This window comes from Gallus gallus, chromosome 1 (genome assembly GCF_016699485.2).
Source record: "Gallus gallus isolate bGalGal1 chromosome 1, bGalGal1.mat.broiler.GRCg7b, whole genome shotgun sequence".
NCBI classification, from domain to species: Eukaryota; Metazoa; Chordata; class Aves; order Galliformes; family Phasianidae; genus Gallus; species Gallus gallus.
Window position 1 is genome coordinate 170,834,537 of NC_052532.1, and position 19,224 is coordinate 170,853,760.

Consider the following 19,224-nt stretch of genomic DNA (forward strand, 5'->3'; position numbering starts at 1 on the left):
ATGGAAATCCTAGACTACTACCTTAAGCCCCCACAGATAATGATGAAGCATGACTAGTATCACTGCAATGTCTGCGTAACTTATGCATTTTTGCTTTCCCCAGAACCCAGTCATTAAGGCTGCTTTGTGTTTACAGTTCAGGTTGCTCGAGACATGCAATAAATATAGTATATATTGTGTCATTCAGAATTCATACAAGTTTGCAAAATACTATTACTCTACTTGGCAGGACAAGAGATGCACCAATATATACACACGAATAAAATGGGTAATGAAGTAAATTTTGCAGACTTCCTCCATTTCATTTTCTCTGTTGTGTTTACAGATTCGTCTCTAGTTTGGAGCCTATCTGTCTTTTCAAAAGCTTCCTTTTAAACTCCTGTAGTATAACTTCTGCCGTCGTGCCTTTTTGCATCTCCCTTCTGCACACTTCTGCAATGCAAATGGGGTATAATGACTGGATTTGAACAGCTCCATTCAATTTCTTTACCATAGAAATAATTTGAAGTACAGTCTACTGCATTAATAGCTGCTCTACTGGATCTGGTGGCTGTTCCTTGGGATGTTGGGATGTGAGACAAAGAGGTAATTTGAGACAGCCAGTGTGGCTTCACCAAGGGCAGATCGTGCCTGACCAATCTGGTGGCCTTCTATGACGGAGTGACAGCTTCGGTGGATAGGGGAAGGGCAATGGATGTCATCTGCCTGGACTTCTGCAAAGCCTTTGACATGGTCCCTCACCACATCCTTCTCTCTAAATTGGAGAGGTGTGGATTTGAAGGATGGACTGGTCATATTTGTTGGCTGGACACAGCCAAAGGGTTGTGATTATTGGTTCTGAGTCAGGGTGGAGGCCAGTCACAAGCAGTGTCCCTCAGAGGTCGGTCTTGGGACCGGTGCTCTTCAACATCTTCATCAGTGACATAGATGATGGCATTGAGTGCACCCTCAGTGAGTTTGCAGATGACACCAAGCTGAGCAGTGCAGTTGATACGTTGGAGGAAAGGGAAGTCATCCACAGGGACCTGGATGGGCAGGAGAAGTGGGCCCATGAAAACCTAATGAGGTTCAATAAGGCCAAGTGCAGGGTGCTGCACTTGGGTCAGGGCAATCCCAGGTATTTATACAAACTGAGAGAAGACCTCCTTGTGAGCAGCTCTGCAGGGAAGGACTTGGGGGTCCTGGTGGATGAGAAGCTGGACATGAGCCAGCAGTGTGCACTTGCAGCCCAGAAGGCCAACTGTGTTCTGGGCTGCATTAAAAAAGGGGTGACCAGCAGGGAGAGGGAGGTGATTGTCCCCCTCTACTCAGCTCTTGTGAGGCCCCATCTGGAGTACTGCGTCCAGGCCTGGGGCCCCCAGTACAGGAAGAACATGGAGCTCTTGGAATGAGTCTAGAAGAGGGCCACTAAGATGATCAGAGGGCTGGAGCACCTGTTCTACAAAGAAAGGTTGAGAAAACCAGGCTTGTTTAGCTTCGAAAGGACAAGGCTTCGTGGAGACCTCATTGTGGCCTTCCAATAATTGAAGGGAGCACATAAACAGGAAGGGGAACATCTGTTTACAAGGGTGGATAGTGATAGGACAAGGGGGAATGGTCTTAAACTGAGACAGGGGAGGTTTACGTTAGATATTAGGAGGATGTTTTTCACACAGAGGGTGGTGACGCACTGGAACAGGTTGCCCAGGGAGGTTGTGGATGCCCCATCCCTGGAGGCATTCAAGGCCAGGCTGGATGTATCTCTGGGCAGCCTGGTCTAGTGGTTGGTGACTGCACATAGTAAACTTGATGATCATTGTGGTCCTTTTCAACCCAGGCCATTCTACGATTCTATGATTCTATGATGTAGTTGCATAAAATGATAGATTTCTCACCTTGATAACTTCACAAATCCTGCACAAATGTTAGTATTGTCCCAGGAGGGATCAGAGCATATAGCTAGGGACAGCAAGGGTACAGGATCTCCCTTCTAAATGGCAGGTGGCAATTTTGTCAGGCAAAAGTGAATCTGGAACATGAGGAAACAAGGAGCTCTTGAGTGGGCAAGCAGTGGTGGGCAAAAGTGGGGTAGCTTCACCACAGAGGTCATCGCCTTTGAAAATGCTTCTTAGAAATGTTATTACTGTGAGTCACATAAAAATATTCATAAGCATGGCCATTTTTATTGCAACATTACAACCTAAACCTAACTGTGCACATACAACTGTAAAGCCCATGCTTCCCTAGTACCCGTCACAAACCTGTTTGGAACTTTTTTGCTGTAGGAGGAAAAGTAAAAGGGATTTCCAAAAGACCAGGAGACATCATTCTCTGCCATCTGTCAGAAGAGAAGCAAAAACAACTTTTCAGCAACTCCACTGTGGAGCTACCTGGTATATTTGGATTTAATTCCCTCTGTAAGGTTGACTCAGAAGTGTCCTCCAGGCTTGCCTCAACCATTCATCTTTGTGTATCAGCTCAAGCAGACTTTCCAAAGCCTTGGCAAGGTGCCGTCACCCTCAGAGATGCTGGTGAGCTTCGGTGGATAAAAATAACTCATTACTTAACAGCAGACAATGGTCTCAGTCACCACAGATGAGCTGCAAACAATTTCTCTGCAAAGATCTGCTAAACTCCAGAAGAAATGCGTTTAAGGCGAAAGATTCTTGCTGAAATTTTCTGCTATCCCTTTCTGATGGCCACTTCTGCCTTCATGGCATTATTGCAGAGCTGTATCCCTATGAGCAACACACTGGAAGTCAGAAATTTTGTCCTTGAAGGATGGCAAAGGCTGTAGGAAGCAACTTTTTTTTTGAGATTTGGTTTCTCTAGTGCATATTTGTACATTTGTGATCTGAAACAGTGAGGCTGGAATCAGCCTGGGAAGTTCTGCTAAGAGATAGCAGGGTAGTCACATCCTAGCCTGGCCTTGGCCTCACCATGGGATAGCAGTGGGAGCCCGGTGGTGGTGACAGATGCTGCTCGCTTTTAAAAAGAGGGAGGATGGCTTGCCCTTGCCACCAAGGATGCTGTCAGATGTGTGGATATTACTGATGGCACTCTATGATCACATTTTGAAGGAATGAGTGTTGAACATTTTGCTGTTCAGACGAGTGATTTGCAAAAGCAAGAGTTCTGTATAAGCATCCGCAGCAGCAGGCAGGTTGGTTGGCTAGTGTATAGTATGGTGTCCGTAGCCTTGTGAGACGCTCACATTCCCTGGCATGAACTCAACAAGCTCTTCCAACACCTCCAATTACAGTATTAACTGCAAGAGATTATCAAGTTCCCCGGAACAGATATCATGATTCCTTCTGCATGCAAACTAGCAAGGACAATCCTGTCCATGCAGGCAGAGCTGTCTTCAGAATATCATCATTATGTCTGTACCTCATGCATCGATCAATTTCACTTAAACACTGACACCTTAAAACACTGTGTAATGCAGAGTGCATGCCTTTCGAGGAGCAAAGGTGATGTTGAATGAACTGCTAACCTGAAGGTTTGGAAATAATATTTTAGTGTTTATGCCAATGGTCATCATCTTCTTTCTGCTTCTGTCCCATATATGGCTCTTTGTGTGATAAAGTCCAGGGCCCTAATACTGGCAGAGTAACACCTCAAAGAGAAGCATCAAGTGCTTTAAAGCAGCAGCAGATTGCAGCACTAACTGGCAGAAATTAGCAGACTGTTTTCAAGTAATATTTGTGCCTCACCACGGAAAGCTTATGGCAGGAAATGCCAATGCTGGCATGGAGCTAGGCTTTCCTTTCACTGGTTAAAAAAGCAGACTGCTTCGGGGCTTTATCAGGGATGTTCTGTTTCTTGCTTCAGGGCTTTATCAGGGATGTGACTGCTGATCCACCACTGCACTGAATAGCTGAATTTCTTCTCAGTGTCTTGGACCCCAATGCCTGTAGAAAATATTAAATACCTATGTTGGGATATGTCTCACCAATTTTCTACTGCTACAGGCTGCCCGGTGAAACTCTGAATGCCCCATCCCTGGAGGCATTCAATACCAGGTTGGATGGGATCCTGGGCAGCCTGAGCTTGTGGGTGGAACCCTGTAGTGAGAGGACTGGAGTCTGATGATTTTTAAGGCCACCTCCAAACCAAGCCATCCTATAATTCTATGATTCTATGATTCTGCCATCAGGAGCTGAAGGAACAAAGTCCATAACTGATTGTCCTTTTTCTCAGAGGAATAAAAGAAACAGATACTCAGAGGGCATTTCATCCTAAGATCCCTACCTAGCAAACTTTCATGACAGATCATTGACTAGACATTATTTTTCTCACTCCTATAGATCTGACTCTGGCTCTTGACTTCTCTGCAAACAATACTAAAAGAATCCCCCAGCTTCTGTGTTGTGGAAATTACCTACTGCATTTGAATGCCAGCATAGACCCAGACTCTCCCTATACTCATGGAGAAGGAGGTGAAAAAAAACAAGATGTTTTATTTTGCAATAAATAAAATAAATGAAAAGTCCTATTTTCACAGTAGAATGATCTATTTGGTGCCTGTAGGCATGTGACATACAATACAGATGCATATCATTTTGGGTGAAATATTATGGACTGTTGCAAAGTCACAAAGGTGGAAGTGCCCAAGGGCTAGTTTAATTTTTGCACCTGAATCAGAAAAACTTCTCGATTTTCATTCATAAATCAATGGTACAGTCTAGTTCATACCTGCTTCCTCTGTTTCTTCTATATTCTTTCTTTACTCATTTTGTCACAACCTCTCCACCTTCCCATCCAGATCTATCTCTCAGAGGTATGTGTTTCACCCACTTCTCAAGCCTGTTCAGGTCCCTCTGGATGGCATCCATTCCCTCTAGTGTGTCCACTGCACCAATCAGCTTGGTGTTGTCTGCAAACTTGCTGAGGGCACACTCCATCCCGCTGTCCATATCAGCTACAAAGACATGAAATAACACTGGTCCCAGCACTGATCCCTGAGGAATACCACTCATCACCGGACTGCACTTGGACATTGAGCCATTGACTGCAACTCTGAGTGTGACCATCCAGACAACTCTTCATTCAGTGAGTGGTCATCCAATCCATTTTTCTCCAATTGGGTGACCAGGATGTCAAGCGGAACAGCATCAAACACTTTGCACAAGTCTGGGTAGAGGACATCAGTTGCTCTTCCTATATCTGCTGATGCTGCAACTCCATCATAAAAAGACACCAAGTTTGTCAGGCATGACTTGCCCTTGGTGAAACCATGTTGGTTACCATCAGTCACCTCATCTTTATTTTCCATGTGCCTTAGTAGGGCCATCAGGAAGATCTGCTCCATGATCTTGCCAGGCGCAGAGGTGAGACTGACTGGCTTGTAGTTCCCTGAATTATCTTTTTTTTCCCTTCTTGAAAATGTGGTTTATGTTTCCCCTTTTCCAGTAAGTGAGAACTTCACCAGACTGCCACGACCTTTCAAATATGATGGATAATGGCTTGACAACTTCATCTGCCAGTTCCCTTAGAAGCTGTGGGAAGATCGTGTCAGATCCCATGCACTTGTTCACCTTCAGGTTCTTTAGATGATCTCAAACCTGATCTTCACTTACAGCAGGCAGATCTTCCTTCTTCCAGCTCTTACCTTTGCTTTCTGCAGCTTGGGCAGTGCAGCTAGAGCCCGGTGAAGGCTGAGGCAAAGAAGTAATTGAGCATCTCAGCCTTCTCCATATCCCTTCTGACCAGGTCTCCAGTTTCCTTCTGGAGAGGTCCCACATCTTTCCTGACCTTCTTTTTATCACTGATGTACCTGCAGGATTTCTTCTTGTTCCCCTTTATGCCCCTGGCTAGATTCAATTCTGTCTGGGTTTTAGCATTCCTAACCTGATCCCTGGCTGCTCGGAAAACTTCTCTGTAGTCCTCCCAGGTAACCCGTTCCTCTTTCCACTCCCTTTCCTTTAGCACAGTGAGGTTTGGGCACAATTTTTATCACCCATAACAGAAATAATGTGCCAGCACAATGAAAGGAATAGCTGTTTTACTAGAAGATTGAGAGAGAGGGCATGAATATGTGTGTTGAGCTTCATTCTCCGAAGTGTCAGGAACTGGCTTGAAGATGTGTTCAAGTTCTTGGTGACTCATGGCCAGAATTTCTGTGTTTTGCAATGTTGAGCCAAAGTTCCTTTATAAATTCAGTCTCTGAAGTTAATAGAAGAGCTCATGGATGTAATCTGGCTTCAGCTGAAGGAACAAGACTGTTCTGAACAGGGAAGACAACTGTCACTGCTTCAGTCAAAGAGAAGGGATGCAATGCCTTTCTGAATGTGGAGGGAGAGAGTAAGGATTAATTCCCTACTCATCACTGTCTCAGCCCCATTCTGCATCATTTTCCATCAGATTGTTAAGCGTCGATGTGATGGGCAGTTCTTTAATATGCAGTGCTACTGCAGTCCTCTCTTCTCGGACAACACGTGAAAGTGGCTTAGCAAACATCCAGCTTTCCTAAGGACAGCCTGGAGTGTATAGTTAAGAATTTTTTTTTAAGGACTTCTCAGTTTAATGGGTAATTTCCCTTGAAAATGGTAAACTGCAAATTAAATGGAAAAAAAAGCAATTAATTATTGAAATGATAATATCCTTGTAAAGGTTAAGAGGTAATATAAATGAAGTTCCTGTGAGCACATTAATGGAATTACTATCTTCCTCTTTACAAGTGGCAACTGTAACGACCTTGCTAATTAGCTTTTTCATCGTGAAAATGAATATTGAAATATGCAGTTATATTGCAGAAGCATAGTCTATGACTAGGTTATTTTGCTACAACAAAATGTAGGGAGAACTCTTTCACAAGCAGTTAAGAGCTCTTTCCAGAGCAGGAAGCTTCGATTGGAAGAAGAAAACAATGTACTTTAATGACAAAGGAAGAACAACTTGTAATGTGGAAGGAAAACAATTTGTAAAGGCAAATATTAGCACGTGCAATCCAACATACATCCCTCACTGACTGCAACAAAGGAAGAACAAGTGGCTGAACAGGTGTCTGTGCCTCCTCATCCACAATGGTAGACCTGTGGTAGCCTGCGGTCTATGCTTGTGCAGAGTGAATTTGGGTCTGCTGTATGCTCTGTGCAGCACTTTTAATGTAGGCATGTGTAGCTATAGCTATTTATCGCATCTATACAAATGCATGTGGGTGCTAGAAGTTTTCAGACTTTTCTCTGCAAAAGCCTTTTAGATAGCCTCCTTAAAACAAACAGATAGGCTAACAAGAACTTGGTCTTCCCCTGTTGAGAACACGAGGGCGTTCCTCTTGTGCTGGAAGGGAGTGCACCATGAAGTGGGCACTGCCTGGGTTTCAAGTCGCAGTGCTGGCGTTACATTTTTTGCCCTGAGCAAAGCCATGAGAGATTTCAGAGGCTGCAGCCTCACAGAGGGCTTGAGAGCCACATGAACCTCCGGGTACGATCTGGAGGAAATGAGCTTCCACTCGTAAAATGAATTGGCTTTTGTCCCCAACAGGAGGATTTTCAGCTTTGCTTTCAAAACCCCAAAGAAATCATTAGCTTCCTCCTTGGGAATGCGATCTAATACGCTGACCTAGATGCAAACGATTGCTGCAGCTCGGGGGAGAGGCGGCTCAGTGCAGTTTTGCAGCAAAAGGCCTGGGGGAAGGACCAGGGAGATGCCTCGCATCCCATTCCCGCAGATACACACTTCATGCGAAATCCAGCAGTGAGGTCAGCGCGGCGTGTTCTGCACCCGCAGCTCGTCAGCGTTCAGACAGCAGAACGGTGCGGTTGTGAAGCAGGTGAGAGGTTTGTGAGGAACGCAGACAGGCTGACATCTCTGCGCCGGCAGTGATGACCGCGGCCGGCGGTGCCCACCAAGCGGCACTGCGGAGCAGCGCTGGGAGCTCCGGCACCGCTCCCTGCTTCGGGGACGGGGCGAAAGCTGCTTTCTGAGGCTTTACACTCCTGTTCAGGACCCGTGCTTTCTTTAGCGCTGTTTTCCTGCGCCTGGGGAGGACGAGTAGATGTTCTGCTAGTAAATAAGTTGGCCCGATTACGTTGTGTTGCTCCGTATGCACAAAAAGCAGACTGCCAGTAAATGAGTATTTCTTACTGAGAAATCACTCATTCACAACCCAGACTTTCCTTATTTTTTCCAAGCCCACTTGGGAAGAATGGAAATTTAGGATTGAAATCACCCATGTGGTTTTCCTCTGTGCAGAACTAAGCCAGTTCCCTGTCAAATGAGAACGAGACTGGGACCTGTCATTCCATGGCTTCAGCATCTGTGTGGCATCGGTGAGGGCAGAACATAGAATCATAGAATTGTTAAGGTTGGAAAGACCAATAAATTGAACCACCAACCCATCCCCACCATGCCCGCTCACCACGTCCCTCAGTGCCACATCTACACGGCTCTTGAACACCTCCAGGGATGGTGACTCCACCACCTCCATGGGCAGCCTGTGCCACTGCCTCACTGCTCATTCTCAGTTTTTCCTAACACCCTGCCTGAACTCCCCGATGTTCCTCCCTCAGCTGCAGACTTGGTGCCCAATGAGCCTCCCCAGCCTCTTCCATTACCACGGGCCTCACTGGCAAAGGGACATGAAAGAGATAATCGGGAGCTTGTTTTGCTACAGCTGCTATTTGGCAAAGTGCAGAGCACCTGGTGGCTTTTATGTAATACATAATAAGTAACAATGCTTTAAAAATGAAGCAGCTTAAGGAAGGTTTATTGCATATAATAAAGGTTGTTTCCCTTCTTCTTATTGATTGATAGTTTACTTGTAGGTGTGTCCAGAGATTACGAGTGAGGTTAGCAGCAAGAGCAGTATTTCCATTGAGGCATCCATGCTTCGTGAGCGTGTTCTGTTCATGAATTTTCAGTAATGGTTTGTAAAATTCAGCACCATTAGTACAACCATAAAGATAAATCCTAATCATAACATAGCACTGGAAAGGAACAGAAGAGAGAATGTTTTGCCCAGAGCTAAGTTGTTAGGCCAGGATTCAGGTTCAGATGTGACAGCCTCATATCTCTGGAGTCCACTTCCACCCACAGCAGTAAACGTACAATGTGTGTTACTTGGAAGAGGCACCACATTGGGTATATCAGGATCCAGCAATTTGAATTTGTTTCCTTACCTTCCTCTGGATGAGAAATTTGCAGGTGTTAGACTTGAGGTGCTACTTTTTTGCATGATTAGTTGTTGTTTTCTTCCTGCTGCTGTGACAGAATTTAAAGTAAGCGTATTAATTATCAGATGGCTCCCCATAATACTCGTCTGCTTGGTTTTCAGTGACTGTATTTGAATAATTGAGTTGACTTTCTGCTGCTCCCAGTACATCGCCTCAAGTCTATTGTTGTGCCTACATCTTTCTTTTCCACTTAAAATCGAGTGCAGACATGACCTGAAGATCCAGTTTTGTAAGATGCTCGGAACCATGAAGGCACTATCGCTCTCCTACAGACCACACAAGAGAAAACCAGATGGTGGCCTGTGAAAGAAAAGCTTCTTTTTTCTTCCTTTCCTTTTTATTCTTCAAGATGGAAAAACGAGATGGAGGTTCACTATCTGTTTCATTTTCCTTGGAGTTTAGGAACACACCTACTCCCCTATGGCATTTTATATGACAGTGGATTGTCTTACAGGATATGCTGTAATGAAAGATTCTGTGTCTGGGGCTGTGATGTGTATATTAACTGGATTGATTTAGGTGCAGTGACAGGATTTTCTCTCTTTATTCTGCTCTGCTGATTAGCTCCATCCAGTCTGTAGGGCCCCAGATGTAACAGCAGCTTAGTCAATGGATCAGGGAGAAGAGAGACGGTAAAATCTATACGCATATTTTCCCATCTCCCTGCTATGGCAGCTTTCTGACAGTGTGTTGGTAGGCGTTTGATCCGATCTGACTTCAGGTGGTGCCGGCAGTGGGAATTCCACATCTCATATTCCTGCCACCAATTCAGAGGCTCTCTCTAAAGAGGATTCTGTTAAATCTCCAAATACCAGAACCAATTTTAAAACCAGCTGCTATTTCAGAACAGACAAGGCCCTGGGGATCAGGACTGCTGCTATTGCTCTGCTCAGAGGAGGTCTCAGCTTTTGTGGTTATAGGAAAGATCACGGGTCCAGAAGCACCGTGCAATAACTCCCTTTCTATTTTTTCATCTACAGGTTAGATATGAGTTGAAATATTTTGGTTTTCACAGTAAAAATACCTCTTAGCACAATGTTCCCTGAAAAGACAGCAAATGTTGATATGGTTGAAGCATGCTGAATCGCAAACATTAGGGGAAAAAAAGGAATAAGAGTTACATAAACATGCAATGTGTTTAATTTGTTTCTAATCAAAACAAAACTACTTGTCTCTCTGACAGCAACCGGATGGAGAAAGAGATCTTATTCAAGTGGATAAGCCATGTGGCCAGCTTGCGGGGGCATTCAGAGACAGTTGGCAAGATAAGATGCTTCAGGAGAGATGCAGAACTCCGTGTGCAGTCTCTATGAGGGAATGCAGAATGGCAGCAGCTCAGCGAGTGAATATAAAGGCCATATAAGGGAAGTAAATGGACTGCTGTAGAGATGCCATTAGCAAAGCAAACACTGACTTGGGGACCTTGGCATACACCATGGAGGAGATAAATTGCATGAATAAATGCATACTTGTTTCCTTCTCCCTAGATTTACAGAGTCAGATGTAACCTAGAAACTGTTTACATGTGTGAAACAGAAGTTTTTCTGTAGTCATTTTAACGCCAAGCAATTTCTACCCCTGTCTAATCCCGGTGCTCTTAATTTAAACGCATCTATCGTTGTTTCATTGTAACCAAGGCCTTGGGCTAATGAAACAACACCAAACTGGTTCTTTAAGCAATTGCAGTTTACGACTGTACTCTCTCCTTCTCTCTCTTCATGCCAAGAGCGCAGTTCCCATGGTGGTAAAAGGGAAGCAGGAGGTGAAACACCCGAGTCAGGCTCTGGCTGGAGGCACCAGAACGGTCAGCATGCAGCCACTCGCAGAAGCAGTGCTGAGCACTGGGGCATTTTGCGGTGGAGGCTTGGAACCGTGCAGAGGTGGTGTGAGTGCTAGGAAGGCATGCTGCAGAGCAGGCTCCAGTTCTCACACCTGGGACAGTCACCCACCCTATGGGCACAGCCACGTTCATGTTCTGGCGTGGCTCACTTTCAGGATGAGTCTCCAGGTCATCCTTTGCTCAGCCACGTTTTGTTTTACCCAGCAGGGAAGAGTGCACAGGGTGGATGCTATGCAGGTGGCACTGGACAAGAAGACAAGGCTTTAGAAGGGCATCTAATGGGTCTTGAGTGCTAGAGACCTAGGCTAGAGCAAAGCTAAAGAAAACCATGTGGAAGCACATGGATATCCATCAGGTCTTCGGCACCAACAGATTTGCAGGAGGGTAGAATAAGATGATCTTCAAGGTCCCTTCCAGCCCTAACCATTCTGTGGTTCTGTGACTGGGTCAGGCTGATCTCTCACACTCGCTAACACAGACACGGCCTTTGTGGGTGCAGCTGGGCGGCTGTGGTTGTTTTGGGGGTATGCCTTTATTGTCTTCCTTGCAGAGCACATCACTGCACACACCTTCTAGCACCAAAGCTGGATTTCACGCAATCACAGAAGTGTAGGGGTTGGAAGGGACCTCTGGAGATCACGGAGTTCAACCCCCTGCTAAAGCAGGCTCCCTACAGCAGGCTGCATCCAGAACAGAATCACAGAATATTTCACCTTCTTTTATTTGAAGCACTTTTCCTTCAGGAATAGGCTTGAAACGATAGGATGGAGAACTAGATTTTGCTGGACAATTCTCAATCCATTTGTTATCCTTTGAGAAAATATACATTTCCACTCATGTTCTGATTTTAAGACTTCACATTACAGAGCAAAAATAGTCTTCTTCCATCCAATAAAGTGGCTTTGTAATTTAATTCTGAACATGACTGTTGTTACAATTAAATGTTGTAAACACAGACTGAGTGCAATAAACCTCGCTTCCATTTAGCATTAATAATATTAATGATCAGTACTTAAATCACACGCGATCTTCCAGGACTGTAAAAGAAACATTACCAAAGAGATTTTCCCTGTCTGGTGCCGACATAATTTAAACTCGGCATAAAATTGTCTCCTGTTGGAGGGAATCTATTGGCGCTGCAGGGCGGGGAGGAAGAAGCAGAAAGAGGAAATCTCTCTCCCAGCGGAGACCATCCCTCCTCGCAACCCCTCCCCAAAACTTTCCCACTCCAGACCCCGGCCAAGGCCTGGGGGCTCCCACCCCTCCGCCCGACCTCCCCCAGCCGGAGGAGCAGCCCGGTAGTCCGCTCACATTGCCCCTCGCTGTAGCCCGGCAGCTCCCAAACTGTCGGAAGCAAATCGCTGGCTCAGCAGCTCGCATGCACACACGCAGACACACGCACTGCTCACACGCACACCACCCGCTTAGCCCGTATTTGCCCATGTAAAGGCTGCAGCCTCCCTCCGCCCCCCCCCCCCCCCGTTAACCCTCCCTCCCCGCCGGCTTTTTCCCCCTCCTCTGCCCTCTCCCCCACTGCCTCCCTGCCGCCCCCAGCCTCGGAGCGCCAGGGCCCCCCCGGGACCCCCAGCCCCGCCCCGGGACGCCTCGGGGAGGTTCCTCCCGTCCCCTCGCCCCCGGCCCCGGCCGCGGCGAGTCCCGCCCGGGGAGGCGGCGGCGGGGGAAGGGGGAGGAGAAGCGGCGGAGCGCGGTGCCTCCCGAGGAATCAGACGTACGGAGAAGGGAGGGAAGGAAGGGCCGGGGTGGTGCGGGGAGGGTCCCGGTGCCGGTCCCGCCTGCGTCGCCTCCGCTCCGGGACCGCGGCGAGAGTCGCTTGGGGCGGCCGCCACCCGCCGGCCCCGCAGCCGGGCCCCGCGCCCATGTGCTGCCGGCACCCGCGGCGGCAGCCCCCGCGCCCGGCGTGCGAGTAAGTATCCCGGCTCCCCGCGGCTTTCCCCGGCCTCCCGCACCCCTCGGAGCCCGGCCCTCCCCGGCTGCATCCCCGCTCCGCCCGCTCCCCGCACCGCCAGCCCGCAGCCGCGTCCCTTTCCCGTTCCACCGAACTCTGCGGACCCCCTTCTGCTCCCGGCTCTCCGCTCTCCCCTTCCTGTCCCGCATCCCCTTCCCCTGCCCCGGTCCTTCTCCGATCTCTCCACTACTCCGCACTCTTTCCGCCCCTTTCTCCCATCCCCTTGCTCCTCTGCTCCCCCCTCGTACCCTTTCCCGCCCCTCTCACTCCGCAGCCTTCCCCTCGCATCACCCCGCCGAGTTTCACTTCCCGGCCCCCGCTTTCCCTCGGGGAGCCCCGGAGCTCTCGGCCGCCCCCTTCTACCCCGGAGCGGAGGAGCGGGGTTTTGGGGCCGGAGGGGCGATCCCACGCCTCAGAGAGAGAGAGAGTGCCGGGCGTGGGCTGGCAGCGCCCGGGGTGCGGAGCGGAGCTGCTGCCCCGCGGCTTGGACGGGTACTGCCCCTGTATCCATCCCGATCTCGTCCTCCGGTTGAGGGAACCGTCTCCCCCAAGCGCCGTGACCCACTTTGCCGGAGACGTTTGGTGGCACTCCAAGACGCGGGCGGGTCCTTCCACGGGAGATGCCTGCGGAGGGATGGAGGCGGCCCGTGCCCCGCTCCAAGTTTCTGTCCCCGGGGTTCGGGCTCTGGCAGGTTGGAAGGCGTTCCTGCAGATGGGCTGTGTCTGCCAGGAGCCGAGCGTGTGCTTCTCTGCATCTCGGGCCTTTCTCAGCGTTATGGAAGAGACTTCTCTTTTTCTCGGTGTTTTAAAAGTAAACAAAAGTTTTGTGTGGTGCTCCACATGCTTCATTTCACTTACAGGCACCGTCTCTGCATTCCTTCCTGGTGCAAAGGGAGCTTTAATTTTATTGCCTGCACATTAATTGAGTTCACTGATTGGCGTCTAATCACACTTAGGAAAAAAAAAAAGCCCTTGTAAATAGCCATCGGAATTCATTTAATAGCATCTGTGAGAGGTGATCGTAAATTTACAAACACAGTTGGAGCAGCAATCCAGGATGGATTTAACAAGCAATACACCCCAACCTCTGGCAAGCAGCTTTGCTGAAACAGGCAAACGCACCACAGAGCTGGGAGGCTGCGAGTTGTCTGGGAGGAGCAGGAGCTAAAGGTGCCGGCTTTGGGCTGGGAAGAGGCAAAGAGGTTTTGTGTTAATGAGGTTTGCTGCTGCCACGGGGGTCTGGGACTGAAAAGCTGTAGGCACCGTGAACGGTTTTGCACAGAAACTGTGAGGCCATGCATAAAGCACGTTGCAGGAGAAGGGATGAATGAGACCTCGCCTTTCTCTCTATCAGCATAGGGAAGGTGAAGATGTGCAGGGGTGAGAGGTGAGCAGGGAAGCCCGGGCAGGGCTGCACAGCCCACATGCCTACGCTGCCCCCCACAGTGATGCTAGTGGCTGCAGGAATGGGCCGGAGATGTATGATGTCTTCATGAGAAGTGCTGGAGGAAGGGAGGATGCGCTGGCAGATAAACTCCTTTAATGTCAGTGTTACTGAACTTGGCTTTTTCTCCTTTCTGTTATTTAATCAAGGACCTCTGTCTTCATGATGGGGCGAAACATCCTCCTGGCTTTTAGGATCCGAGCTTCTCCCAGTGTGAGGATTTGCCAAGGCTGAGAGACTCTGGATTATCCCTAACGTTCTAAAATACAGAGGGTCTTTCTGTCTCCCCACTGTGAGGGGCTTGGTGCCAACGTGAAGATGGCCTCCAGCCTCACCTGTGCTGGCATGGTCTGGGCCTTCCTCTCCTTCCTCTGCGCAGCGGCATCCTGCGTGGGCTTCTTCATGCCCTACTGGCTCTTGGGGTCTCAGCTGGAGAAATCGGTTTCCTTTGGCACTTTCCGGAGGTGTTCCTACCCGGTGCGGGATGAGAGCCGCCAAACGACCATCATGGTGGAGCAGTGCGGCCGCTACGCCTCCTTCCAGGCCATCCCCAGCACCGAGTGGCGGATCTGCACGGTGGTGACGGGCCTGGGCTGCGGGCTGCTCCTCCTGGTGGCCCTCACGGCCCTCATGGGCTGCTGCGTGTCCGAGCTCATCTCCAGGACCGTGGGCAGGGTGGCAGGAGGCATCCAGTTCCTGGGAGGTAAGTGCTGCCTGCTTGTGCTGCGGTGTGGATCTTCACACTTAATTTCTATGGGTGTGGAGGCTTCGGGAAGAGGAAGGTATGAGGCAGACCACTTGGCTTGGCCACTTGACCACTGAGTGGCTGTCTGGGTGTTGGAATGTGGCCCAAAGACTTGTTCACCTACAGCTGTTCTTGCACTGAGCCCCATGCCTGGTTGTTGGATGACCTTTGAGAGCTACCTGAGAGGTTCAGCTCACAGAGCTATTTGAGCTTAAGACAAGAAGGGAATGTGTATTCCTGGTAGAAGAGGCCTGAGGAGGAGCCCTGCCAGGCTGCTGGCTCCACTCTGCCCAGTGGGGTTAGTGGAGGCTGCGGTCTAGACACTGCGTAGGAGAATCACCTCCCATTCTTTTTTTAGCCTGTGAATTGTACAGCCTTAGCCGTGGAGTGTTTGAAGGGTATGAGACAATAAGCAGGATCCTCCGGCGTGTTTTTTATAGGGCTGTTTTCCCAGCAAATCATCACTCTCCCCTGTCGTCAGTGACACGGGGCTCGGTGGCACTCACTGTCACCTCAGGCCACTTAGTGTGCGCTGGCTTCCGTGAGGGGATGAGTTTATCTGCCCAGGTGCCAGTATTTGGGCAGTCCTTCTGGGCCCGTTTCCTCCCATTTCCCGCCCTTCTCCCTCCAAGCTGAGGTGCACCCAGGTAGGACAGTGGGCTCCCATCCCACATGCAAGATGCAAACACAGCCGGGGTGCAGCTCAGGGGACACAGACGAGGCCCTGCAAGGGACCTGTGCCAGGCCTTCAGCTGGGCGGTGTCAGCATGGCTCCCTGCCGGCTGCCAGAAGCCCTGGCTCTGACTTTTGGAGCATTTTCTGCACTTTAGAGCAAACTGCCCCTGTCACTTCGCCCTTCCCTCAGCGTTGCATTCCTGTGTTTAATCTGGCTGACAATTTGAAAACGCAGCAGCTGCTTGAGAGTTAACTCTGCTGGAAGCTGCTGCTTCGAGAAGGCTGCTTCATTATAAAGCTTCGGTCAGGCAACCTGGGGCGTGGAGAGGGTTTTCAATTCAGCAAAGCTCTGTGAGCCCACGCGGCCTGGCTAGTTTCACTGAGAGCCATCACAGGCTCTGCTTGGGCTTTAACCACCCCCTCCTTCCAATTGCTGCTCTGCTCATCTGGTTTTAATTTGTGTTTGGTGGTGCTGCATGCCTGGGTCTGGTTGCAGCCACCATAGTGAAACATGGTGGGGCGGCTGGACAGACGGACAAGGGGACGTGGGAGGTGTTGGGGACCCTACACCAGGATGTCAGCGTGAGCCAAAGGTGTGGGCTCTCCTCCCAGATGTCCTCCTGCTCAAGAAGACCCCTTCAGACCATACCATGGCCACTCATGTAACCACGCTGCATCCCTTCCCTCCAGAAGGGAGTGAGCATCTCAGGAGTTGACGGTTCAAAGATACGTGAACCTGTGATGGGAAATGAAAATTGCCAGCAACTTTACTCACAGTTCAGAAATTATTTACACAGCACGTCCAATTTTCCCCTCTACTGGGTTTTATGGTTGTTTCTCATTTCACTCAGCGCTGCTGGAAATGTGTAAGAAATGAACAAAGTGAGAACCCATCATTTCTTAACCTGCTTAAAAACTGTCTGTGGGGATGTCAAAGAGGGGCCAGGTGGCCGAAGCCAGTATTTTGGCTGATCTGAAGGCACGTATGAGGGTAAAGATCAGATCCTTACGTCCTTCACCGGATCTTCATCTGCTATTGATCAGTACAGCTCCATTGTTTAAATGACAGAACTACCTTTACACAGATGTTGACATTAGGCACTATAATCATTAGGTTGTTTTAAGTCAAGCCATGAGCCGTTGGGGTTATTTGCTATACAGGAATGTGGGTCTTTGTTCCCTGTACAATGGTTATAGGTGGAGGTATATACCATGAGGTGTGCTTTGACTATGGCTCAGTGACACTATTCTGATTGCCACTTTAATTGGCCTCCAGCTGGACATCTAGCCAAATATAACCTTCACAAATGCTTTCCTTGGGCTTAAAAGAACCTTCTACCATCATCATTACGAAGGAAAAGCCCAGGGAAAAATAAACAGTGCACTGAGTGGTGCCATTAGTTCATGCTCTGTGCCTTTCCCTGCGTTTGGGCGAGGAGATGGGTAACGGTTTCACTTTCTGTTTCTTCTCATCCTGGTCACCTGCACCAACACAGCTGGAGCATTCAGTGGTAGAGGATGAGTGTTTGAATAAATTGCATTTTTCTTGAAGTTAGAAACCAGCGTAGGCATGTTCAGTGTAGCTGGTTTAAAGTTATACTGGTGTTCTGCTAGTCTAAGATCTAAGTAGGTTTCCCAGTGTGGTTTAAAATCGTGGATTGATGAGGAGCTAAGCCAACTGACAGCGGTGTGCAATGGGAGGTCTGTGGGTGGGTGAGATGTAGGCTGCCCTGTGAGTTGCTAAAACTCACTTCATCCAATACTGGAAGCATTTTTACTGCCATGAAAGGTGGCAGAGAGGCATATTTACCAGAGGTGCTGAGCAAACAGCCTGTTCCTCTTCTTCGAGCAGTAACAAAGGAGAGGGAACTCCAAGTAGGTCACTGGAATAGCACCTGTACAGAAGTAGTGCAGCTTGCACTAGCTCAACTGTGCCAAGCTTTTACAGCTGGGATTCCCCAGTTGTATGTGGCAACTCATGCAAGGGGATTATTCATGAGTGCTTATGCCACAAATCTACTCTTATCATAAAAATTGAATGGCAGAACCTGCAAGAATCTGCAGGTCCATGCGGACCCAGAATGGCTCTTTAGTTGTTGTTTGTTTTTATGTGCTATTTCAGACAATCCTGGCTACGCAGCATACATATATTTTATGTTGACTCTGGGATGTGCGGAGTTTATGTTCCTAACAGAAAGGTTGCATCACAGTTTTTTCCATTTACAATTTTAGGAACCACTTCCTTTCCCATGTGTAATCACGTGGCAGCGCTGTAGCTGTTGCAGCAATTGCTTACAAGAAAAACAATGCTATCTTTAGCTTCTTCTAAGCTTCTACTATGGCAGTTTGGGCAACAAGAAATAACCCCAAGTTCAGCCATTTCTTCAGTGGCTATCAGTGGTCTGCAGTCCATGGTCTGCAAGCTGCTGCTGTGGTATCTCAGCAAGATGCTTCAGGAGCATTTCTGTCGGAGTGCTTTGACATGCTGACAACCCAGGTGAAAGTTATGCTGTCTGTAACCTCTTGAGGGCACAGTTATGTAGATAGATACAGTCTTCGCTGGTAGCAGTAAGTGCAGCATTTCCAGCTGGTTTACTTTGAATGTTTGGAAGATAAAGAGATATGTAATGTAGCTAGAACAGATTGCAAGGATGCATCTTTGACCATAACTATTGAGGACACGACAGCAGGAAGTGAAGTTTAACAAATCTATGGCAAATTAGAGTCTATAATTATTGATCTTCTTTTCATTGTATCTTGGCAAGTCAATTCCACTTAAGTGAGGAGACTAGAAATTTGCAGGTAGGCAGCTCAGATATGACATACTAATTTGGTGAATAGTTTCACCCTGCGAATGCAGAGCAGTGATTTTAAGAACATAGCAATAATTTGAAGAACATAATGAACTGAAAGGTTACCCAGTTTTATGAGAGACAGCGGATTAAAAGACGCAAGTATTGCAAGGATGGTCAATTTAAAGAGCGTTATGCTGGCAAGGTGAAGCTTTTCATTAAAATGGTCAGTGCACGGGAATTATAGATGAAATTTCCGCTTGCTCAGAACTCCCCTTGGCTCTGCAGGAGGGCTAAGACGAGCTCAGAGAGGTATGAATCCAGGGGAGCAGAGCATGCAGTGACCTGCTGACTTGAAGGCCCCTCTGAATCCGACTCTTCAGCCTTGATTTTGAGTGGCATATGAAAAATGAGCCCTTGCCATCATTATGAATAGCCGTGTGGCTCACACTGTCATCTTTAGTACTCATCACTTGCTGTGCAAGCAGCGCACACGTTTTGCCACTCCTTTCAGTAAGGAAAGAAACCGTACTTTCTTTTCCAATCCCTATTTCTCTATTTTGTTTCCCTTTGTGTCTCATGGGAGCTCTAAAACTCCTGAAAC

The 19,224-nt window shown here is 48.3% G+C and overlaps 1 protein-coding gene and 1 long non-coding RNA gene across 3 annotated transcripts in view; one reads left to right on the forward strand and one right to left on the reverse strand.

Annotated features, from left to right (window-relative positions):
- Positions 1-2,142: 2,142 nt before the first annotated feature.
- Positions 2,143-12,039, reverse strand: LOC121109049. Its single transcript, XR_005862104.2, has 2 exons — positions 7,663-12,039; positions 2,143-6,535 (listed from the first exon to the last, which is right to left on the reverse strand). It is a non-coding gene; the product is annotated as an uncharacterized LOC121109049 (long non-coding RNA).
- A 656-nt stretch (positions 12,040-12,695) lies between these two features.
- The window catches only part of LHFPL1 (lipoma HMGIC fusion partner-like 1), a 138,380-nt gene continuing 131,851 nt past the window's right edge, over positions 12,696-19,224 (forward strand). Inside the window, exons 1-2 of one of the 2 annotated variants that reach the window (XM_040705613.2) lie at positions 12,696-12,727; positions 14,558-15,111. In XM_040705613.2, the coding sequence (XP_040561547.1) occupies positions 14,727-15,111 (385 nt within the window). In that variant the 5' untranslated portion in view covers positions 12,696-12,727; positions 14,558-14,726. Of the gene's footprint in view, positions 12,728-12,786; positions 12,923-14,557; positions 15,112-19,224 lie in introns of those variants that run through there. The other variant, XM_417083.8, reaches the window with a different exon arrangement.